Raw genomic sequence first — 22,381 nt, 5'->3', positions numbered from 1 at the left:
CTTTAGGGTTATATTTGTCTCCGTTCTTTTTTTGCTCTGTAATCTATTACTTCTGTCCGCTAGGATTGGAAAGTTGGGATTCTCGCCAAAAAGGGCGTAATACTACATCTTATAACTTTCTTCTTCAAGTCGTAAATGCAAACAGGCGGACTGAGCAAGCTTATTGTCACCAACAACGAAGCCTCCAGATCGACCTGCTAGTGATGACAATATCTTCAAATCGCGATTTCATGCACGCCCAACGACACCGCCAAAAAAATGCCAATAACTACGAGTACACCCAGCGGAAGAAAAACCAAACACCCGATCCTGCCCTATGTCGCATGCAATATGTCCCGCAGCTCCTCCGACAGAGGATACACAGATTCAACCGGAAGAAGGCCTTCCGCCCCTTCGACATCCGCCTTATCCAGTGCCCTCTTGACATCCCCCATAAGACCCGTCACGTCTGTGATCGAAACGATCCACTCATCGACATATCGCTCAACAGCCTCCCCACTGAGCCCAATCTGAATAGACCGATACCCCAGTGGCCGATGCCACAGGTCTCGCTCCGGATCCCACTGTACACGGACAGGACTCTCGCGGAGACGCTGACGCCATTTCTCTTGGTCTTGGTCCCGGCTACCGGGGACATGACTGAGGCAGGATCTTCTCAGGGCCCATTCGAAGCCCTCGCGGGTTATCTCGATCGCCAAAACACGTTCTTGCTTCGGTTTGGTGGCCCAGCCGCAGCGGTAGGCCATCCAGAGGAATGAGGGCTTGATCCAGGTCATGCGCGTGCGGGAGAATGGGGGGACAAATTTCTGGGCTCTCAGCGCGGGTTCGGCGATTTCGGGGGAGAAGGCTTGGTATACTGTGATCGTGGATTGGGTGGATTGTGCTCGGATCGCTCGGAAGGGTTGGAGGTTTGCGTTATTCGTAGCCATTGTGTCTTTATTTACGTGTCACGGTGGGTGATATTTGCGATGTTCGTTTGTGGGAGACAACTGAGAATGATTAGTATCAGGTAGCCTTGTCGACTTCCCTTGAAAGATTTGTTCACTATTTTAACAAAAAAACGGGAAAGTGCTTTTGCGGGAAATGAGTCAATTGATTAATATCCGTGGGGCAGAAGGTTGACTCATGCTAAGGATAACTCGTATTCAACCTGCCGTCGTGGGAGGGCCTCAGTCTCATTCAGTGGGAGTTGAACTATTACCCTTTTGACCGTCCCAACGGCAAGGAGTTTCCTCCTCTATTGTAAAAGGATCCAGACCAAAGCAAGTCAGGTAACCATCGTCAACGACGATTATCTTGTCTATGGCTCTTTTGTTAGCACTAGCATACATCCAAGATTTGCGATCAATATATCATATACTGTAGTCATGAAGTCTTCTCATAGATGATAGACTTATAGACTGCTACTCTACAGAGCTGTTCAAATGGTTCTCTAAAAGATTTAATATTGATAGTACTATAGGGAACTTTGAAAAGGAAACATTAAACTGATTTGACTGGAACTTAGCTATCCTCGTAAGATAGTTAATCCAGTGCCGGTGATTGCGTGCCCTGTAAGATATCAGCTCTGCTCTGCACTAGGGAACAGGAGTGACGGTGGATTTGCTCCAGAAGAGCAGGAGACTTACAGGGGCCGGGCCCTGTTCACCCTTTATACCAAAACAACTCAGCATACCATCATCATTATGAACTGTTCCGTCTATAGGCCTTTCGTTAGGAGGGGTACACAACCAGTATTCTGCGGAAATGTAGGGAACCGACTGAGTTGAAAAGGGTAAAAGAGCATATAATCTAAATATTTCATAAATATATCAATACCAGAAGACATATTTTCAAGAAGGGAAACTTACCACCACTACCACAAAGGCACTTTAAAGTCTTTTGCACATCTCCTAAGCAATTACTTTCGGTGTAGAATCCACACTGACGACAACTTGCAGAAATTCCGGGCCCGCTTATGAAAAGTTATTCAGGTTATTCACACAACGATTAACGGATTGAAAGCGTCCCACGTACTCTTTTTCTGGTGTTATATCAAACGTAAACTGACTAGAAAAGCACCGATCAAGATCTAAATGGCTTTCCATTTGGTCTCCATCACGGGTGCTGCAATTGCCAGTCACCCAGGCTTTCTCGCCTTTTGATAGTTGCACCACCTGGATAGCACAAGTATCATACAGCCCACCCACGGGCTTTTTAGGAACCACAACACCAGGGAGCTCATCGGCAGCCAAAGCTGCCAGGGGCAGGAAAAAAAGAGGTAAGAATCGATACATAGCTTCAGGTACAAGATGAAATAATAGTTATTTCAAGTAGAATATTATACAGATGTAGGGATCCTTTTATATCCATTACAGCCTTGGTAGTTAGTAAAGGCCCTGTTAACTTTATCTTGATAATGTCCTAAGATAGAGCAGGGCACGTTATTCAAGTCGGGCAAAATAGACAATGCGGGCAAGTCGGGCAAGTCGGGCAAGCCGAGCAAATCAGGTAAGGATAATGTTAATATCTTGGTTATATTTAGGTTCTATAGTAGATACTGTGATTGGTTATCTAGTATATTTCTTTTTCGTATACTACTCGAGAGAGCGGTTCCAGATATTTTCCGAAAGATTCAAGATTGGTAGTACTATAGGGGACATATACAAGCGAAGTAATACAAGTTAACCAGAATATAATAATGATCTAACTAGTCAATCCAGTACCTATCATTGTTTCCCCTGCAAACTATCAACTCGGCACCAGATAAAAGAAGAATGGCTATTACATTAACCAACAAATAGCCCGCGTTCGCCCTTCAGACCAAAACAGCTCAGCACACCATCATCGTTATTAACGGTCCCAACAGCAGACCTTATGTTAGTAGGCGTACATAGCCAGAACTCTACATTTCTCATCAGAGGAGTGTTTCCTTGAGTCTGGCCCGTGAGCTCTGTCATCGAGGACGGCCCCAGGCGGGCGTTTTGTTCTGGTCGGGCAAGCTGGGCAAACGCCCCGGCTTTCACGGTCGCATAAAGGGGATGTCTTTGTCTGGGCAATTTTGGAATGCGCTAAAATGCCAGTATACTATCTCTTCGACGTTTCTGCATATCTATTTCAAGGAAAACAGCTAAAGCGGCGGTGTCTCTTGGTATATTCGCTGCTTCCCAAACTACCAGTAAGTCGGACTCCAAGAATTCAACATGCAGCTTGACGATATACATGGAGTGACTCTAGTTAACTCAAGTCAGAATCCTGCAGTTGCTATTACATATGATTACAATGCCTGCTTCATTCGCCTGTTCTAAACCTCTACCCAAAATACAAAAGTATGCCACACCTATATGAAAATCTAGACTGCGATCCTTCGCTGCCCAATATCTCACCCAAGATACACTCCGACTGGAGGTCCACAATCTAGAATATCTGACTTTTCACCTGACATTGCCGAGATCCGTTGGAGCAATCACAAACAGGACTACCTTTCTTTTGTTGGCAAAATTGAGAATTATTCGTGCCACACACAGATTGCCAGCCCCCGCAACAACAGGTTTGGGTCTCATTAAGATAGAGAATAGGGGAATCGGCCAGGCGAGACCCAGAATCCAGACTCATCAATGTTTTCCACTTCCCACTCACCCGGTTATAGCACGTAAGGGTGTCTTTTGTGCCATAGCAATCGAAGCCTTCATCGTCCTTGTACGTAGAAAGAGGACAGTCGTTTGGTGGGATTGGTTTGCAATTTTTGGTATGATACTCTCCTGGAAATGGCTGCTCAAGGATGGGATCGTTATCCTGATAGCAAGTTTTCCCCCAACCAACGCACTTCTTGGTGTAGTTGTCACACCATTCAACGCATCGCTTCTGCTTTTCTGGTATTCCATAGAATTCTTTCTGGGAATTCTGTTCAATCCCACAGACCTGGGCATCCTGGCATGATAACTGCCCTGCACAGTCGGTGTGCAACTGGCATGGACGCCCCTCCAATTTACCCGGCGACCCAACTTTGTCTAAGATAAAGTTGGAGTCGTCTTGTATACTTGAGGGATGCCCCTCCGATTGTGAGTCCGCCAGATTCGATAGAGTACTGCTCGCATTGTATGGCTTGCCTGGCACTGAAGGGTGAGTCGGCTGGGTATGATCCGTCCTCGAGCCTTTAGTACAAAACGCGGGGTTCTGCCATATTGCGTCTGCAGCATACTTCCAGAGATTGGTATAGTTGTACCAGGTCGCAGGAACAAGGAATATTCTGCAGTCAGCAGCCTCATAAAGGAATTGTAAGGGCGTGGCGGAGGAGTCAGTTTGTCGGACCTGGTCTCGGAGATTGACCGTGGCGGTAGTAATTAGGAACGCATGTGTGCGGCTGGGTAAGTCCACATGCCTAGATTTGTCGATGCCTCGCGCCAGTTCAATATCTCGATGCATATTCTCAGCCTTGTAAAGGGCTGCTCCGCGGCTTCCGCTCGGTGCCTGCATCGGCCCATAACTGGGTTGGCCTCCAATTACAACGGTTTGCACTCCCGCTTCGTGATGCATAAGTTCCATGAAAAGTGCGCATGCCGACGAGCAGAGTCCGTCGCTCAAGATAATGATGTCCTCTGGTTTATATGGCTGACCATTATCATGCCCGTCGATTTCAATTCCAGCTGCCTTCATGGTAAATAAGGTGCTTGATAAATTGTATTGCTCCTAAGCGCCCCTCCGTCAGCACCGCGTATTCCATCAAAGAATAGGTACAAAGGAGGATTGCCCATACCTTCTTCGTAAAGCCATCACCACGATAACGATCTGTCGGGCCGACAAAATCATCCCACGAGGTGAAGTTTCTCCCAGTGTCTAGGTCTAGTCGGCCGGTTACCACCCACTCGTTGGCTGTTAAGTTGTAATACTCCGGGCGATCCATGGTAAGGTTTTGCCAGTAGGTTGTTAGGGCAGAACCCAGAGCGTTTGCCATTGGATGAACACGTCGACGACTACTTGCCCACGGTTTAATGGAAGGGAAAAACTATATGGAAACATGGGTCAGTTAAGAACACAGACGCAACAGAGCTGAGCGAGTTGCGGCGTTAACTCACTATCTTAAAGGTCTCAAGTGCCAGCAGAGGGCTTCCACCCGGGTTCTGTTGTACATCAATAACTACTTTCTTAAGGCCAGCTTTGGTGCTCTGCGCGAGGAATTGCTTGACTGCGTTGCTGAATGAATGGGGCGCTTTTCTATCAACCACAAAATGTGGGATGCTGAGAACGGCCAAAGAGGAATCATGCAAGAAGTACCCTCTTAGAAGTGCTCCACCGTCCCTAGTGTAGCTTGCCTCTGTGACATCAGCTTTTGGGGGGTATGCTGGATTGTTCAAAGGAGTTATGACGGGCGCTGCTCGGTTGGAGATAGTCGTCATGTCTGCCTCCAGGTTTTCGTCGTATGACGCAGGATAGTGGCCTAAGACAAAAAAATCATAGAGTTCGTCCCCCGTCTGCAGCGGTCCAACACCCCCATTGCAGCAGAATAAAGCCTCCCACGGAAGCGGACCTACCGTCGTACCGTTCTCGAATGTGAATGTAATGAAGTCCCCTGGGTAGGTGGCAGCTCCGTGGAAGGCCTCCCGCTTTCCTTGGATCTCCAATGCCGAACTTCGCATCGACATATTCCAATCTGCATGAGGCTCAAGCTTTCCGAAGGAGTTAACAGCAGCAAATTGCGTCAGGTACTCAACGACATCCTGGCCGTTGATGGTTCTGATAGCCGACGGCTGCCAAGGAAGGTATCTCGTTTCGTTGGCGAGCAAATCATCTGGAAGATGCTAATGTCAGCGACTGCAATCTTGAACCTCCCTGTGTACCTACCTGAGATATAGACCTTGGGCAGCTCTACCCCGTCCGATGAAACAGACACGATACGGTAAGGGGCTGCATATGTAAATCGAGAAAGTGCGCCGCCGACGAGTTCAAGATGATCATCATGGGCAGCATGGATCAAGTGGTTCAGAGCTGCCTCAAAGGCATATTCATTGCGGAAGACATTATTGTCAATATCGCGTTGGAGCTGAGACAACCCGGACATGAGGTCAACAGCCGGCTGCTGGTAGCTTTGTGGTGGATCGGCCAAATAGGCGAGAGTACTATGGAACTGAATCATGTCGTTGACATATTGAACAAGTTGACTGGCAATATCTGCGCGGAACGGAAGGCTCGTCAGGCATTTGTGGGCTTGGCTCGCGTCGAATATAGAAACTTCTAAGTATATTGCTCATAATCAGCACCTAGAGCTATTATTCCGTTTGCTTTACTCATTACATACCCTCGTTATTGATGATTTCACCGCAACTGGTTGGATTGAAAGTCAAAGCAGTCGTGGAAGATGTCGGCTGCTGCTGCGATGTCACCGCGAGCACCTGCATCAGCAGGAGCACAAGTGTGCCGATGATCTGCCGCAACATGAATCTTGACTGGGAATGTATTGTTGTTGGTTTGAAAATGTTTACTTGATTGTCTACTCAACGTCTCGTTGTCAATTTTTATAGCTTGTCCTGAGGCGGCAGATGTCTTTGCACCCTCCGATAGTTCCTCCTCAGACGCACGGAACATTTCTTCTTGATGCAGCTTTTCACGACGTTTCAGCTCTTAGAATAGCCAATCTGCATCGCTCCTTGGTTGGTGCCCTCTTTCCAAAGCCTTGGCAGGTCCCAAGAAGCCTCCGGAGGACGGGATTATAGACTCCCGTTTGCCAGAGCAGCGGACACTCAGCCTCGCGTGGTGAGTCCGCCACAGCCAAACGCCCTGGTTTCAACCAAGACAAGTCTCAATATTAAAACCGGACCAACAACGTGACGCTCAATGATTAATACTGAACACTCATTACTCATACGTTACCCAAGGGTGCTTTCAGCCTTGCTTTACTGGAGACCTTCGCACACACATATGAAACCCAAAAGGAAACCATACTGAATAAGGACATAGGACAGAATCTTGCCTTCATTCGGTCTCATTCTGCCACAGCCTGCTTATCCCACTAATTTCCGATCCTTGCTGCGTAAGGTAGGCCCATCTGACTGTACTTGCATACAACATGAACTCTGAGAAAGTTGGGAGTGCTCTTTCCTCCCTCCCAATCTCCTAAAGGTTCAGTATTGCTGGTAACCCCTAATAAAGGGCCACACCTTCCTAGGGCTTGCTTGTCTCATATCTCATAAGTGGCGGTCAGACGTTGCATCACTCACTTTCCTTCGTCCTCCCCCTCTTTTCCAGGCTTCTCTCCCATTCTCTCACGATAATCCACATTCACTTTGACTCTTGTCCAAGGTTACCAACACGGTAACTGCAATATGGACGACCCAAATCGCATTTGTCTCACTCCTGACGCCTACACAGTCGGCTGGGTTTGTGTTCTGGCCTCCGAGCAATATGCCGCCAGGGCTCTCCTAGACGAACTACACGCCCCTCCGCCTACTCCTCGCGATGAAAATGCATACATTGTCGGCCGCATGGGGAAGCACAACGTCGTCATTGCTAGGCCTATTGGCCAAGGAAAAGCCAATGCTGCTGACGCCGCGGTGAACATGACTCGCACATTTCCCCAGATCCGGTTCGGGTTGCTGGTAGGTGTTGGTGGGGGCGCCACAGACTCGCCCGACCCCTACGTTGGGAAAAGAGATATTCGGCTTGGGGATGTTGTTGTCAGCAAGCCTCAGGGCGAGCATGGTACGTTGATGGGCTAGGTTCTTAGACTCCGCTTCATTGCTGCCACTGAGCACGTTATCGAACTGTACTTGGCTAATACGTGATTAAATGTGTTTTAGGCGGCATTGTGCAGTACGATACTGGTAAAAGGTACCCTGAAGGATATAAAATTATCTCACACCTGGACAAACCAAAATCTGCTTTGATCGTGGCGGCAAATGTACTCCAATCACATCATCAGTTCAAGGAGGGACACATGAAAAAGTATATACAGGATGCGACCTTGAAGCTCCGGGATCTGGGTATCCCATATTTTGGCTTTCCGGGTCGCGAGCATGACCTGCTGTTCCGGAGAGAGTATCGCCATCCTGACGAAGGCGAGGACTGCAGCAACTGTGACAGAACACAAATAGTGGATCGGGACCCGCGACCTGACGATGGTCCCTCCATCCATTATGGGCTCATTGCATCTGCAGACCTCACTATGCAAGACCCAAAGTTTCGGGATGCGCTTCGCAAGTCCGAAAAAGTACTGTGTTTCGAGAAGGAAGCGGCGGGCCTGATGGATCGCTTCCCATGCATCGCCATCCGAGGCATTTCGGACTATGCAGACACTCATAAGTGTAAGAAATGGCAGCCATATGCTGCTGTAGCTGCTGCGGCTTATGCAAAGGATCTATTAGCAGTCATTCAGCCCCATGATATCGCCAGGGATACAGCGGCGGCGCAAGTTCTTGAACAATGTACGTAGTATCTAGATGAGAAAGGGAAGGGGGCAGGATTCCCACCTGATTCGAATGGCAAGTAAGCTGTGCTAACAGAGGTCCTTGATTGTAGTCACGCATGACCTGAATGAAGTAAAGGAAAAGTTTAATAAGATGAGCACAGCAATGGATACCAAATACCGCCATGAAATTACGGGTTGGCTGTCTACGTTGGATTTCAAAACCGAGCAGGAAGATCTGCTTAGCAGATCCGTATTCATAGGAAAGTGGCTGCTTAAATCAGATGAATTCATGCGTTGGGTCAAAGGGAGCCGCTGGCAGCTTCGATGTTACGGCGAGGCCGGCACAGGCAAGGTACGCCATCTGGTGAACGATATGCCTGCAATGTGTAATGATCGCTTTTACTAATTCATTCCATCAACCAGACCAACTTCTGTGCTATGGTGATCCACCGCCTTCAAAAGACTTTTGGCTTAAAAAGACCTGTCATCTACCTATATCTAAGTGATGATGAACATAAACGGGTCAAACAAACACTAGATAACCTTCTGGGTAGCATGCTAAAGCAGCTAATCTCGTGCGGTCCCAACGTTGATATACCACAGAAGCTCATAGACGCATACGAGGGCCTTGGCAACGGAGCATATTCAACTAGAGAAATTATGAAGCAAGCGTTTCAGGACTTAGTAGCCAAACAGGAACGCGTATATCTTATCGTTGACGGTTTGAACCAATGCTTCCCCGAGGTTTCAGAGCTTATCAAGGAATATGCCTTGGGCCTTGTTCAGGATGGCCTTCCCTTGAGCCTTCTCACTACCTCCCTGGGGTACCGAGAAGTTAAAAAAATAGTTTTCTGCAATCACTGCAGAAAACAAAACCTTGGGATGTATGTTCATTGTGATTGCGATGATGGGCAATTTGACTTGTGTCTGGACTGCAAAAAACAAGGAATCATCTGTCCCAAGAACCACGATGGTGAGGAGCCATATGACACCGTTCGAATTGAGGTGCGCGCACGAAATGACGAGCTCGAGGAATATTGTCGCGAGACGATTAGTCGAGCATTGAAAACAGGTCGCGATCGACGGGATGAGCGCGTGCATCCGTCGCCGAAATATAATCCCCGGCCTATTGCGCGATATCTACGCGATAAGCCCGGCCTAGTCAATCGCATTTCTCGACAGATTGCAAGAAAAGCACAATGCAGCTTGATCATTGCGCAGCTTTGGCTACAAAATCTGTTCGAAAGCAAGGAGCCAGAGAATGACAAAGTGGTGCTTCGCTTTCTGGACAAAATACCAGAGAAGCGTTTGACCGCGTACGTTGATGAACGGATTGCGAAGCTCAAGAGGTACAGGAAAGAGAATGAGCTGCATATAGCATTCACAACACTTGCCTTGATAATGTCGGCTTGTCGTTATCTAACCATATTGCAATTACAGCATGCGTTGGCCCTCCATTCAGATCAGGTCATAGAGTCAACCCTAAACGATAGGACGTTCATTCTGTGGTCAGCAAACGGGCTGATCACCATTGACAAGGCCGAGGAGTCGTGCTCTTTTGTACGATTTTTCGACGGTACCCTGCCAGCCGTGCTCGCCAAGAGTGACCATCATCCATTCCTAAAGCGCGCAGAGTACGAGATGGCGAAAACTTGCCTAAAGTATCTACAGGACGAGCAGTCTTTGAGCCATTATGAGAATCCCACGGCGTATCCCTTTCTGCCCTACGCTCTACGATTTTGGGGAGACCACGTTCGCAAAGCGAATGACCAGGAGATTGATAAGGAAGCGGTTCGGTTACTCAAACATCCTGTTCATTTGGCACGGCTCATACGACAAGCCGCGAAGCGTGGTCCGAAGGAATCTGCGGAATGGATCCATGAGGCTGTGGACGTTCTTCATATTTGTGCTTGGTTCGGTTTGACCAATATAGTCAGTCTGCTGATTGCTGAGAACCATGATGTCGGCATACGTGATCATATATACAGCCGTACCCCCTTACGATACGCTTGCATCAATGGCCATGTCGAGACGGTGGAAGAACTATTAAAGCACAATACTCCAGTGGAGGAGGAGGCAGTTATTGACGCCATGTGTGGATTGATTTGTGCGAAACGTCTGCAAGGAAAACAGGAAAAACGGCAGGAGATTGTGCGAAGGCTCCTGCGGACAGGAAATATTAACCTCAATGCCAGATTGGGCGCGAAGAGCCGAACAGTCCTCATGCTTGCGGTGGGGCACGGTCATTATGACTTCGTTGATGAGTTCCTGGGCCACAAATCAATCGACGTCAATGCTCAGGATTCGAATGGCTTTACTGCATTATCATTTGCGGTATATTCAGAGGAAGGAGTTAGTATCGACACTTTCGACCCAGTGGCAGACAATATATACCTTTCACGCTGCGATCATATGAACAAGATCCGCTACAAGGAATACAAGTGCCAGGGGCTTGTCAGATTGCTATTGCAACAGGGTGCTAGCCCAAACGTGCGAGACAATGCCAGTAACTCGACCCTGATATTGGCCATCAGGCTGGGCGCGCTGGATATTGTTGAAACCCTACTCAAGTGCGAGCGGTTAAACCTTGAATCTGAAAAGGAGCTTATCCACATCGCTAGCGCAATGGGATACCCAGAGATTATCCGCTTGCTCCACTCGGCCCTTTCGCAGACCAACAAGATCCATATCTATAACATAGATACACGGGACGAACGGGGACTGACACCACTACACTATGCTAGCCTTTCGAACAGCGCACGAGCTGGTGAAGTGACAGAGGTGCTGCTCGAACTAGGCGCAGATCCCAACCTTGCAGACGATAGGGGCTGTACACCTTATATGATGGCCTCCCTGCTTCAACATACGCAAGTCATGGAGGTGCTACAGAGCAATGCCACATCACCCAATGGCGAAACAAGAGATACGCAGGATCTTCCTGCTTTGACTCTTGCGGAACATGACCACTGGGCATTGCTTCGAGAAGTAATTACCACCGGAAGGGCTGACCTTACATACAAATGCATGTTAAGTGGTGATACACTGCTACATATGGCAACGGCAGCCAATGAAACTGATATCCTGCGTCGTCTCATCGAAAGCAAATTGCGGCCGGAGAGCGCAGTCAACGAGCAAGGGCATACGCCACTGCATCTGGCAAGAACCGTGGAAATCGCCAAGTTATTGGTCGACGATGGCTACCATGTTGACTCAACGGATCTCAATAATAATACACCATTGGACATTGCGCGTCGACAGCCTGAAACCCGTGATGCCGCTGATTACCTTGAAGATGTATCAAGAATGTCCGAGAAAAAGCACCGAACGGAAACATGGGAGGAAAATACTAAAGGTGAGAGTGAGACCGTGTCAAGCGAGCTCATTGTGGCTATTCATGATCATAATTTGACTTCGAGCAACTCTCCAGCTTGGATAGGGCGACTGAAGAGTTGTATATTCCACCTTCAGTTCTGGACTTTTCTTTTACTTGCAATATATGTAGTTACTGGTAACACTTAGTGTTTAGAATTGTTTCCCTGTTACAGTAGAAGCTGATTTTTCTTTGAAAATCTTAACGCCCCCTTACCTATCATTTTCTGTGTGACTGAAATGAACTGTCCCGCATTGCTTGCAACGGCACAGTAAAAAGATTTGGTACTATATAGTCCTCTTTCCCAGTCAACTAGCGTTGTAGGAATCTGTCCCTGGTATTATTTTGATGGTTTAGTTAGCAGCCCTAACATAGGTGAGGTGAGCTATCCCCATCCAAAGAGTATTTGCTTATGTGTCCTAATATCAAGGCCCCAATCACCTTCAAATCCTCGATATCCTTTTGGATATGCTGCTACGAAACATACCAGGTAACATTAAATCGCTGGCTTCCGGCTCCGGGGAAAGATTTCTCTCTGTCTTTTTCTTTTCTTTTCCTTCTTCTTCCTTTTTCTTTTTTTTTTTTTTTTTTTTTTTTTTTTCTTTTTTCTTTTTGATCCGCTCCTGAGGCGTCGTTGATCAAACATGACTTGAACACAGTCACACAACATGATATGCCGTGGCCTACAAAGGTCTGCCAACTACAGCAATGAGACCTGATATAGGTAATGGCTCTGTCAAATTTATTGGTTATGACGGTTTCGTTCATAGAGGCAAATCCAAAGCTGATTCAATGTATCTATGTTTCAGACGAAGAGCGCAGAAGGCGTTGCTAGTGCCTGTACTAAGTACATGATAATGCCACGGACTAGGCGAAGCCATACTATATAACTATATTACAGCAGCAAACAAACGATTTAAAGATCATGGACAAGAAATATACACATTATTCGCCACGAGGATAGTCTGCCAGGCCATCCGAGGAGATTCCAACGGACTAGAGAAACAGTTTATACATAATTCATACCCGGAGGTCAGAGTCTCCAGTAAAAATGATCCCACTAGTGTGCCAAGTTTCTGAAGTACATGAGCTCCTGCACGGGCATCTTAGTCCTGACTCCTTATTCGTCGCTGTGGTTCAGGATACGAGAAGGGCTTCGTCAGCTAAGAGAGGCGGAGTAAAGTATTTTATTCCCCCGGACCAGCTGACGGCCTACCGATTACAGGATATGTTCCATCACAGCCGAACGTCATATTACTTAGGGCCATCGGTGAAGATGTATTGCGTTTTCAATAACACGATAGAGCTTTTCGTTGAAGGCCTTGGGAATATAGCTCGGATGGAATTTGACCTGGATGCCGTCATTTTTATTACCGCTTTGCTGACCGCCTTGGTCTCTTCTGTTTAGTCCGAGCACCTGACTTAAGGTAAGCTCTACGGTTAAGCGGTAATACCACAGGCGCAGGTGCAATACAGGAACCAAATATAATATAGGTTCTTTATTGAAAAGCTTAAATAAAAGTCCTCTATGACTATTAGGGTTCAGGCACTACTATTAACGCTAGTGGTAGAGCAATGTATAATTTTCACCAAAAAACAGTCTACAAATTCCCCTAACCCGTGGCCGTGGTCTTCCTATTGTTGTCCACCAAATCACCATCAGAATCAGGAAACCCTACTTTCACAGAGAACGAGAGTCAGTATACTGCTTTCCAACATATTTGATAAAGTGCTTGTGAGAGGAGCCTGCAAAGCAGGTGCGCTGGGAGACTACCGCATTCAGGATACTGAGAAACTACGAGGATCTTGCATCCACCTTCCAAATAACGGGGCATTGCAAGCGACGGAGAAGCGCTCCTACGGGCTGACTGATCCCTTCACCGCCTATGGTTACTAACCTACTGAAGTATTTAGCCAGGACTGAAGATAATTCTTAGTCACGTGTCCAGTCTAAATAGGCTGGGGTACTGTTAGATCAAAGTCTTTAGTACTCCAATACTTGCAAATTCGCATACAAAACTAAGTTTATTGCTGCAAACTCCAGATTATCGGGGTTCTACACATTTATATGGGAGATCGATTTGGCCAGCGCGGAGTTGTTCTCTGATAAGCTTGGCGATAGAGCGATAAGAGTCGTGCTATGGATCTCAACATCCACCAACATATCACTTCAAATAACTGTGGAGTCCTACGTCTGAGGTGGGCTTTCGATGCTTGTGACCGGCTCTAGATAATTCGATTCTTGACTTAGTAGTTGACAAGTGATACTACGTCTGTAGTCTATTTGTGGGGTTCCAGTCACATTGTAGGAGAAATGTTATTGGAAGATATATATCTATACGAAGTACAGAGCATGCTGACCGCAGTGGAATCGAGTCGGACCATCACAAAAGTCAATTTACTAAGCCAAGCAAGCCTAATAGATACAGACATAGCGAATATCGAAGAAATACATGCTCATTCTGCAAAAGAGAACATTACGATTAGAAAGGAACCCTCATGGTCTGATGACGATTACAGTATCTGCGCAAACACTTGCATCATTCATACGTGTCCGCTGTACAGGTTACACATTGGTTACCAAGGACATACTGTTTATCAAATGAGTGTCTAAAGACAAAAATTATTATTCATTTCAACTTATATGACCATGTCGACCGCAACTAAATTCTGAGTGCTCCTACGATGAATATCGGCATACCGAGACTCGGCCCGATGGGAACTGGGGATTATAGCATAAACCACCACGAGACAAAAAGAGGTCTTATGCGAAGAACATAACCAGGTGAAATTGAGCATCTCTTCCGAGTAACCAAGTCAACCAATTGCCATTCCCAGTCAGAATCGAACACCATAGAACATGCCAAGCCATACATAAGTGGAGCCTTGAAAACTCTTCAACACTCTCCATTGGCGAACTGGAAACAAGCTCGCAGGCAAACAAGCCAAACACACATGACCTCGCTTCCCACTAGCGCCCGCACTAGCGCCAGTCATCCAACATAAATACCGGCGAAGTCTCATTCATTTCGAAAAATAAGCGACTCTACGTAAGTTCCTCCCCTCCCTACATTTGGGAACCCCAGAACAAAGCAATGAGCCAAACAAAGAATGATTGCTAACCTGCTTGCCTACAGTTCAAAGAATCACTTTAGAGTAGACGTCCCACCTCTGAACTCTTCTAAAGAGCTACAGAATCTCCACCCTTGCTGATGACTTCTATGTCCTCAATGCCCTAAAGTGAAGCCGTGTTTACTTCCGTCTCGACGGTTGGTATCTGCGAACGACTCGCTTCGGTGAGCTTGTTCGAGTGCCTCTCGTCCAGGGAGTGGTGATGATCTTTACCTTGTCTCGATGTCTTGATTTCGGTCGGTCGGACTTGGTGGGTGTTGAGGAGGTCTGAAAGGTGTTTTGTTCCCGTTTTCTTTTTTCACTTTGATGCTGGTGATGAGATGATTGGGACATGGAGTTTGGCTATTTTGATACCCATTTTACTCAATCGAAAGTATTTGCTCTGAACTTGTTCTTGATTGTAAATGATTCACGTAGACTATGTACTCACGACAGCTTTGGACTCCCATGTAGCGATTCACTTCACTCGTAAAACTTGGACAATACTCTCCGTATACAAATGCGCAAATTCATGCCTACCTCGATGCTTCATGTCGCTGCGTGAATTGTTTCCAGGTCTATCATAACGTCTCATTCCTCAAAGGGTATCTATGGTTCTTACAACATGACAGTTCATGAATATTACTTAGCGTCCTTGGCAGGCGCATTCGCATTGGCGTTACCTCCACCGCTTCCCTTAGCACCACCACCACCGCCTTTCTTCGATCGCCCGCCACGTCCACGCGACGATCCCGAGCCACCCTCATTTGATTTACCCCCACGACCACCGTTCGCATTGGTGTTGTTGCTGTTATTGTTGCCACCAGCGTTGGTAGGTTGAGGCTCATTGCGATTCTTGCCACGGCCCTTCTCTCCACCAGGGTTAATCTTGCGTTCCAGCACCACAACTTGACTTTGGGCGACCGACACAGGGCTGGCGGCGATCGCCTTTTGTAGTCCGTCCGGCTCTGCGAAATCAATATATCCAAAGCCCTTCTTCTTATCAATCTCCACCTTCACGACTTTGCCGAACGTCTTAAATGCCGCTTCTAACAATGGCTCCGTCACCCCCTGCGAGGGATTGGCATGCTTGAGGAAAGCTTGTGTCGCTGTAGAGGCTGCGGGCGGTGCCTGTTTCCCTTTCGATTTCGATGATTTGCCTGAGGTAGGCGTAGTGCTAGCGGGAGGTGTGTTCGCTTCGGACTGGGATGTCGGCTCATTGGGCTGTGGCACATTTCCCTTGACCTTGGCGTTCTGTGACGAGGCGCCTCCTCTCGATGATCTCGGAGGGGTCTCTTTCTTGCCCGACTCGGAACTCGTCGCTTCAGCTTTGGATGCGTCCGTCTCCGCCGAACCGCTCTTGCCCCCTTTGCGACGACTGCCAGCTGGTGCCAGGCCCAAGTCTCGCTGGAGGATCTTGGCTGCAGCCGCAATGCTTCCTCGTTCCCGTCTGCGCTCCGTGGCTGGGGTAGACTGACCGGGGTCCTTGGGCGAACTCTGTGCCGCGGAGGCCTTCGCGGCTTGTTTGGCGACATTGGCAGCCTGTTTGTTCGCTACCCTCACAGCTTCCTTGGTGGCTTTATCCGCCTTGGCTTTCTTTTCATTTTTCTCTGGGGCCTGTGCCGTTTCCTTATCGGGCCGTTGTAGTAGTTTCTTTGCTTGGACCTTTTCCGCCTTGGTCTCCTTATCGGCTTTGGCGTGCTTCGAGGATTTATTGGAACTATCCTTCGCTTTGTTCGCCTTCTTCTCTTTGATATATTGCACTAAGGGTGTGGTGGTCACGGTCTCCTTCTTCTCCTCCGCATCAGTGGCATTCTCGACCGTAGGCGGCTTGGTGATCGGTTGTGTAAGACTTTCGAGGAAGGCAATGAAATCGGGGTCCTGGTCAATAGTCCCTTGGCGAGCATCTTTCCGTACACGGCTCCCGGGAACTTTCGCATATGGTGCATATTCAACGGAGGGGGGCCCCAACAGAATGGGATCGTTGAAGGTGTTTCGAGCGTCTGTGAAAGATACCTGACGAACTTTATTCGAGAGTGGGATGATATGGTCGCTGGACACAACGTGAACGTAGGCACGCGAGGGTCGTGACGGCTTCGCTGGGCTGTTCCCTGAATTAGCACTCGACAAGCTACATGCAAGTAGAATTAGCCGGGCACTCACTCCTTAGAAACCTTGCCCGGCTTATATTGAAACCAATCGATCTTTCCCGCTCCAAGTTTCCATTCAGGGCCTACAGCAGCCTCAAATTCTGCCTGTGTTAGTCCCGGAGGCAGTCTCCGCACCAGGAGCTTGAGCCGTGGTGCAGCTGGTTTGGGTGCTTTCTTGGGAGTGGGAGCGGCGGCAGCGTTGGCGGTGTTCTTCTGTGTCGCTGCGATAGGGATTTGGAGAACACCTCCCGTTGATTTCCCAGCTGCAGTCTGCGTCATGGCGTAGAGCGTCTCGACGATCTACACCCCGAGAGGAGTGAGATTGCGGGGGAGGGGTTCTCGAAAATGGATGGAAGACGGAGTTGGCGAACGGGACTGTGAGAAATTTGAGAGAAGGATAAGAGGAGTGGAACCTCCAAGATGGGAGTCGATATAGCGACTCTGGTGAAACAAATAAGTGTCAGAATGGAAGGGGCAAAGAGAGTGAAGAGCAAAAAGAATGATAAGGCGGTTACGGGACACCAGAGGGCCCAATCACGCGATCTCGAGATACCCAACAACCACGTGTGGGGAAAAGCGTCACTTGATCCTAATTAATGATTCAATCCAACCTTTTGCGACGTTCTAGATATTCGTCCCCGGTGCAAATAGACGGCCTTCGCTCAATAATTTCTTTCCCCTTCTTTTGACCGTTCTGACCCTGACTTCTATTCTCCTATCGAAGTACCCCTCAATTCCCCCCTTTACTCGGCGCTTTTGTCCACTTTCACCATGGTCGATAGTAAAGTCCCGCAGCCAGGACCGGCCAAATTAAAGCGCAATGCCGGTCCCGACGAATGGTTAGAGGCTGCGAAAGATTGCAAGTATCTTTCAGAGCAGCATATGAAACAACTATGTGAGATTGTGAAGGAGTACATGATGGAAGGTAAGCAACCTCCGTCGAATGAGATTTGTGCTTGATCCCCCGAGGCTCACTTGTGCGCGCGCTTAGAATCGAACGTACAACCGGTCTCGACGCCCGTCACAATCTGCGGAGATATCCATGGCCAATTCTACGATCTACTGGAGCTTTTCCGCGTCTCGGGCGGCATGCCAGACGAGTCTATGGTCGAACCCCCAAAAACATCACCGTCTGTGATCACCTCAGCTGATATCGAGCCTCCCTCGGAAATCACGGACCCCAAATTGCGGAAAAAGTTGAGAAACTCTGGATCGCATTCGGAAGGTGGCGACGAAACGAGCTCCCAGAGAGAACGCTCTTCAAGCGCCGGATCGAACGAGGTGACGCTAAATCGGAACTTTGTCTTCTTGGGTGATTATGTCGACCGAGGCTACTTTAGTCTGGAGACTTTGACATTATTACTATGCTTGAAGGCCAAGTCAGTCATACTCGTGCCTGGTCTTTTGTGGAACAGATACTAACGAACCCTTCGGCAGGTATCCGGATCGAGTAACGCTGGTGCGTGGGAATCATGAGTCCCGACAGATCACGCAAGTCTACGGCTTCTATGAAGAGTGTTTTCAGAAGTACGGCAATGCATCGGTCTGGAAAGCTTGCTGTCAGGTCTTTGACTTCATGACACTTGGGGCCATCATTGATGGCAGGGTGCTCTGTGTACATGGTGGCCTAAGCCCCGAGATCAGGACCTTGGACCAAGTTCGTGTGGTGGCAAGAGCCCAAGAAATTCCGCATGAGGGTGCTTTCTGCGACCTGGTCTGGTCCGACCCTGATGATGTAGAGACATGGGCTGTCAGCCCAAGAGGCGCTGGTACGTCATTTGCAATTCGTGAGACGCTGGTCCTTTGACTAATGCCTATGTAGGTTGGCTGTTTGGAGATAAGGTGGCAGATGAGTTCTGTCACGTCAATGACCTGACACTAATCGCCCGTGCGCACCAACTGGTGAACGAGGGATACAAGTACCACTTTGCGAACCAAAATGTGGTGACGGTGTGGAGTGCGCCTAACTACTGCTACCGATGTGGCAACCTGGCATCGGTCTGTGAGATTGGTGAGGATCTCAAACCGACATTCAAGCTCTTTAGTGCTGTCAGCGATGACCAACGGCATGTGCCCACATCGCGGCCGGGCCGTAGCGAGTACTTCTTGTAAATTATTGCATGGTTTGATTTTTGTTCCACAGTTTTCTTTTTGAGCATACGGAAGGGCATACTGTGACATGGTGAATATTCGATTTACACCCGGCGCTGGCGTTCGGAGAAACCGTTCATGTGATATGCTGCAGAGAGTGACGGATGATAGGCACGTTATATAACGATATTAGAGCACAAATAACGATGGTCATGCTTGGAAGCTAGAACGCATGTTGGATGTTTCGTGAAGTATGAAATCGGCAAGTGGTGATGGCGAGTTAAGGGCTACGCCTACCGGGAACCTATCCTACAGTAAGCGAAACCCGCTAATTTGTCCGTATACTCATTCCGAGGGAATGTCCTCCATATGATGGGCTGATATATATCGTTCCCCACAGCTGGGGTGGACATGGTGGAGGAAGACCCTGACCCGAGGGCTGTAATGATTTGCCGTGCGGATGCCGACCCCGGAATCCATCCCGTGGCTACCCCGGGATGCATTCCGGAGCCCCTGATTTAAGAATCAGATGACTGCACATGCCAGAGAAACGGAAAGTTCCACAATTCGTTAAATTATTACCTCCTATTCTCACTATAAACCGCCGAAGGGTACGCGCATACTCGCTGAGGCAGTTATGGTCGAGAAAGTTGACGTCCTTATCTGCGGAAGCGGATCCGCAGGCCTCTGTGCTGCGACATGGCTCGCCCGCTGTGGGATCCGCTGTAAGGTGCTTGAGCGCCGCGACGGGCCTATGACCATGGGGCAGGCGGATGGCGTCCAGTGCCGCACGGTGGAAATATTTGAGAGCTTCGGAATTGGCGAAGAGTTGCTGCGCGAGTCCTACCATGTCCTGGAGGTCGTCTTCTGGGCTGCCAATGGTTCCGGCGATATTAAACGTACTGGTCGGACGGCAGATACACAGCCAGGGCTATCACATCAGCCGCATGTAATCTTGAACCAGGCCCGTATTAATGGGTTATTCATCGAGTCTATGCAGCGGTTCAATGACCAGATTATTGATTATGGGTTTGACATCAAGAACGTTGAGGTTGATAGCTCGCTCGTCAATGATCCCCAGTCGTATCCAGTGAAGGTGACGGCTGAGAAGGAAGGGAGAACTGAGATCTTCGAGGCGAAATACGCTCTTGTATGTTCAACTCATTTCTGAAAAGTGTTGTCGTCTTTCGTGTTCTAATGGAATTTGCTATAGGCGTGTGATGGAGCACACAGTACTGTCCGTCGCTCGCTGGGTTATAAGATGATTGGTGACAGCAGCGACGCAGTCTGGGGTGTCATGGATATGGTACCCCGGACGGACTTCCCAGATATTCGGAAGAAAACTACCATTCGCTCCAAGGCTGGTAACCTGTTGATCATTCCTCGTGAAGGCGACGCCCGCAATTTAACACGGTTTTACATCGAGCTGCCGGCAGGGACCAAGGCCAAAGAGGTCAAGCTGGAGGATCTACAACAATCTGCTAGGGCTATCCTCAGCCAGTACAGAATTGAGTTCGCCGAGACGGTGTGGTGGTCCGCCTACGCGATCGGTCAGCGCCATGCGGACTTCTTCCATAGGGATTATCGCGTCTTCCTGGCAGGTGATGCCTGTCATACCCATTCCCCGAAGGCCGGTCAGGGTATGAATGTAAGCTTGCAGGATGGATATAATATTGGCTGGAAGTTGGCTACTGTTTTGAAAGGATTAGCGCCTCCGTCCTTGTTAGAGACCTATGTCCTTGAGAGACAGAAGGTCGCTATTGACCTCATCAACTTCGACCGATATTTCTCGAAGCTTTTCTCGTCTGGTGGACAGACATCCCCTGCTGAGTTCCAGGAAGGATTCATCAAATCCGGGAAATATACTGCTGGCTTGACGGCCAAATACGATAGTTCTGCGATTACCTTTCACACCGAGGGATCCGAACAACTCTCTACTAATATTGTGACTGGAATGAGGTTACCCAGTTCCCAAGTGGTGCGGTACTGCGACTCAAAGCCCGTGCAATTGATGACAGCCTTGAAGTCGGATGGCCGCTGGCGAGTCATGGCCTTTGTGGGCGACATTAGCAAGTCTGAGAATAAGTCTAAGTTGAACGCAGTAAGTTTCGGGGTGTTCCACTCACCTTCCGTGCCCTCGCTAACATATACAGCTTGGAAACTACCTAAGCTCAGATGAGAGCCCATTGCACCGCTTCCGCCAGAAGGATACCGACATAGACAGCGTGATTGAGCCTATCCTAGTGGGCTATGGAAAGCGACACAGTATCGAATTGGAAGAAATTCCAGAAGCTTTCCACCCAATCGCCGGAAAGAATCAAATCAAAGGTAAGATCTTTCCTCCCCCTAAGTATGTGGCATAAAGCTGACTTAAGGAATAGATCTGCACAAAATCTACTTTGACGACGAAAGTTACAATAAAGGTCACGGCCATGTATACGAATACCTCGGTATCAGCCCCGAGAAAGGTGCAGTTGTGATTGTCAGACCAGATCAATGTACGCTTTGCTCCCATTCCATGTTTTGAACGAGTTTAATTAACCGCCTTAGATGTCTCGGCCGTGATTGGACTGGACGATTACCGGCAGATAGGCCGCTTCTTTGAAGGGTTTTTGATTCCTCAAGGTGAATCCGCCTCTCCGGAGAGCAAATTATAAGGGGTTGCCCTCATTGGATGTGCATACTATGTGATAAAACACATTCAGATATGACGATCATGAACATGAACAATAAAGAGCCTTCTATATACCTAAGCACATGTATTCCACTCCCATTAATTCATTTGTCTGGATGGATATTTCTGCTGGGACTGTTCTGTAGGTATTGGACTCCGTGATGCGTGGAATTTCTAAATAGCGTGTAGTGTAGTTCGTGTGAGTCGGGAGGAGCTTTATAGGGAAGACTGTATGTGATCAACATGTGGTCCTTTTGAGGGACATTGTAGTGTTGGTTATACGTATGATAAGTTGGGTAGGTGCTGGGGATATAAAACTAGTTTCGTCCCGAAATGCTGCAGAATACCCTGGCTGTAGCCATGCGGGGTTCTGAGCCTGGAGTGGAATAAGATAGAGAGGAGGGGGGTTTGTGTATGTATCATGCTATCATGTTGATCAGAGAAGATTATGATATACGTCCCATGTGAAGCTGCGCGAATTTGGGGTTCCTGGAGGATCGTATCGTCATCATGTTTTGGGAACCTGGGTGGTCGAGTACAATGTTTCTGCACCGCTACGTACAAGAGTGGAGAAGATGTTCGAATTATCTAAATGCCCAAAAATA

At 48.3% G+C, this 22,381-nt stretch overlaps 7 protein-coding genes across 7 annotated transcripts; 3 read left to right on the top strand and 4 right to left on the bottom strand.

The window, feature by feature from the left end:
• Positions 1 to 314: 314 nt before the first annotated feature.
• Positions 315 to 929, bottom strand: F9C07_4586 (uncharacterized protein; the record flags this gene model as incomplete). Its single annotated transcript, XM_041285200.1, has 1 exon — positions 315 to 929. One exon carries the CDS (start codon positions 927 to 929, stop codon positions 315 to 317), a length of 615 nt encoding a protein of 204 aa, XP_041144247.1.
• An 871-nt stretch (positions 930 to 1,800) lies between these two features.
• On the bottom strand, positions 1,801 to 2,276 carry F9C07_4585 (uncharacterized protein; the record flags this gene model as incomplete). Its single annotated transcript, XM_071511236.1, has 2 exons — positions 1,801 to 1,855; positions 2,017 to 2,276. 2 exons carry the CDS (start codon positions 2,274 to 2,276, stop codon positions 1,801 to 1,803), a joined length of 315 nt encoding a protein of 104 aa, XP_071364880.1.
• Positions 2,277 to 3,110: 834 nt separating this feature from the next.
• On the bottom strand, positions 3,111 to 8,801 carry F9C07_2281648 (uncharacterized protein). Its single transcript, XM_041290631.2, has 5 exons — positions 6,275 to 8,801; positions 5,821 to 6,210; positions 5,055 to 5,767; positions 4,736 to 4,984; positions 3,111 to 4,668 (listed from the first exon to the last, which is right to left on the bottom strand). Exons 1-5 carry the CDS (start codon positions 6,411 to 6,413, stop codon positions 3,397 to 3,399), a joined length of 2,763 nt encoding a protein of 920 aa, XP_041144246.2. The 5' UTR covers positions 6,414 to 8,801; the 3' UTR covers positions 3,111 to 3,396.
• A 461-nt stretch (positions 8,802 to 9,262) lies between these two features.
• Positions 9,263 to 12,325, top strand: F9C07_2148987 (putative serine/threonine-protein kinase ripk4; the record flags this gene model as incomplete). Its single annotated transcript, XM_071509220.1, has 3 exons — positions 9,263 to 11,414; positions 11,445 to 11,648; positions 11,673 to 12,325. The coding sequence occupies 3 exons, from the start codon at positions 9,263 to 9,265 to the stop codon at positions 11,897 to 11,899; spliced, it is 2,583 nt and encodes an 860-aa protein (XP_071364879.1). The 3' UTR covers positions 11,900 to 12,325.
• Positions 12,326 to 15,503: 3,178 nt separating this feature from the next.
• Positions 15,504 to 17,290, bottom strand: F9C07_4581 (putative nonsense-mediated mRNA decay protein Upf3; the record flags this gene model as incomplete). Its single annotated transcript, XM_041290630.1, has 2 exons — positions 15,504 to 16,965; positions 17,025 to 17,290. 2 exons carry the CDS (start codon positions 17,288 to 17,290, stop codon positions 15,504 to 15,506), a joined length of 1,728 nt encoding a protein of 575 aa, XP_041144244.1.
• Positions 17,291 to 17,782: 492 nt separating this feature from the next.
• F9C07_4580 (serine/threonine-protein phosphatase ppe1) lies at positions 17,783 to 19,123 on the top strand (the record flags this gene model as incomplete). The annotated part of the gene is made up of 4 exons (XM_041290637.1): positions 17,783 to 17,936; positions 18,003 to 18,390; positions 18,449 to 18,780; positions 18,834 to 19,123. 4 exons carry the CDS (start codon positions 17,783 to 17,785, stop codon positions 19,121 to 19,123), a joined length of 1,164 nt encoding a protein of 387 aa, XP_041144243.1.
• A 616-nt stretch (positions 19,124 to 19,739) lies between these two features.
• F9C07_2211139 (FAD binding domain-containing protein) lies at positions 19,740 to 22,370 on the top strand (the record flags this gene model as incomplete). Its single annotated transcript, XM_041285205.2, has 5 exons — positions 19,740 to 20,252; positions 20,316 to 21,203; positions 21,256 to 21,430; positions 21,484 to 21,600; positions 21,653 to 22,370. The coding sequence occupies 5 exons, from the start codon at positions 19,740 to 19,742 to the stop codon at positions 21,757 to 21,759; spliced, it is 1,800 nt and encodes a 599-aa protein (XP_041144242.1). The 3' UTR covers positions 21,760 to 22,370.
• Between the last annotated feature and the right edge of the window lie 11 nt (positions 22,371 to 22,381).

This window comes from Aspergillus flavus, chromosome 3, assembly GCF_009017415.1.
Source record: "Aspergillus flavus chromosome 3, complete sequence".
In the NCBI taxonomy this organism is placed as follows: Eukaryota; Fungi; Ascomycota; class Eurotiomycetes; order Eurotiales; family Aspergillaceae; genus Aspergillus; species Aspergillus flavus.
This window is presented reverse-complemented; position numbering and strand designations above follow the sequence as displayed.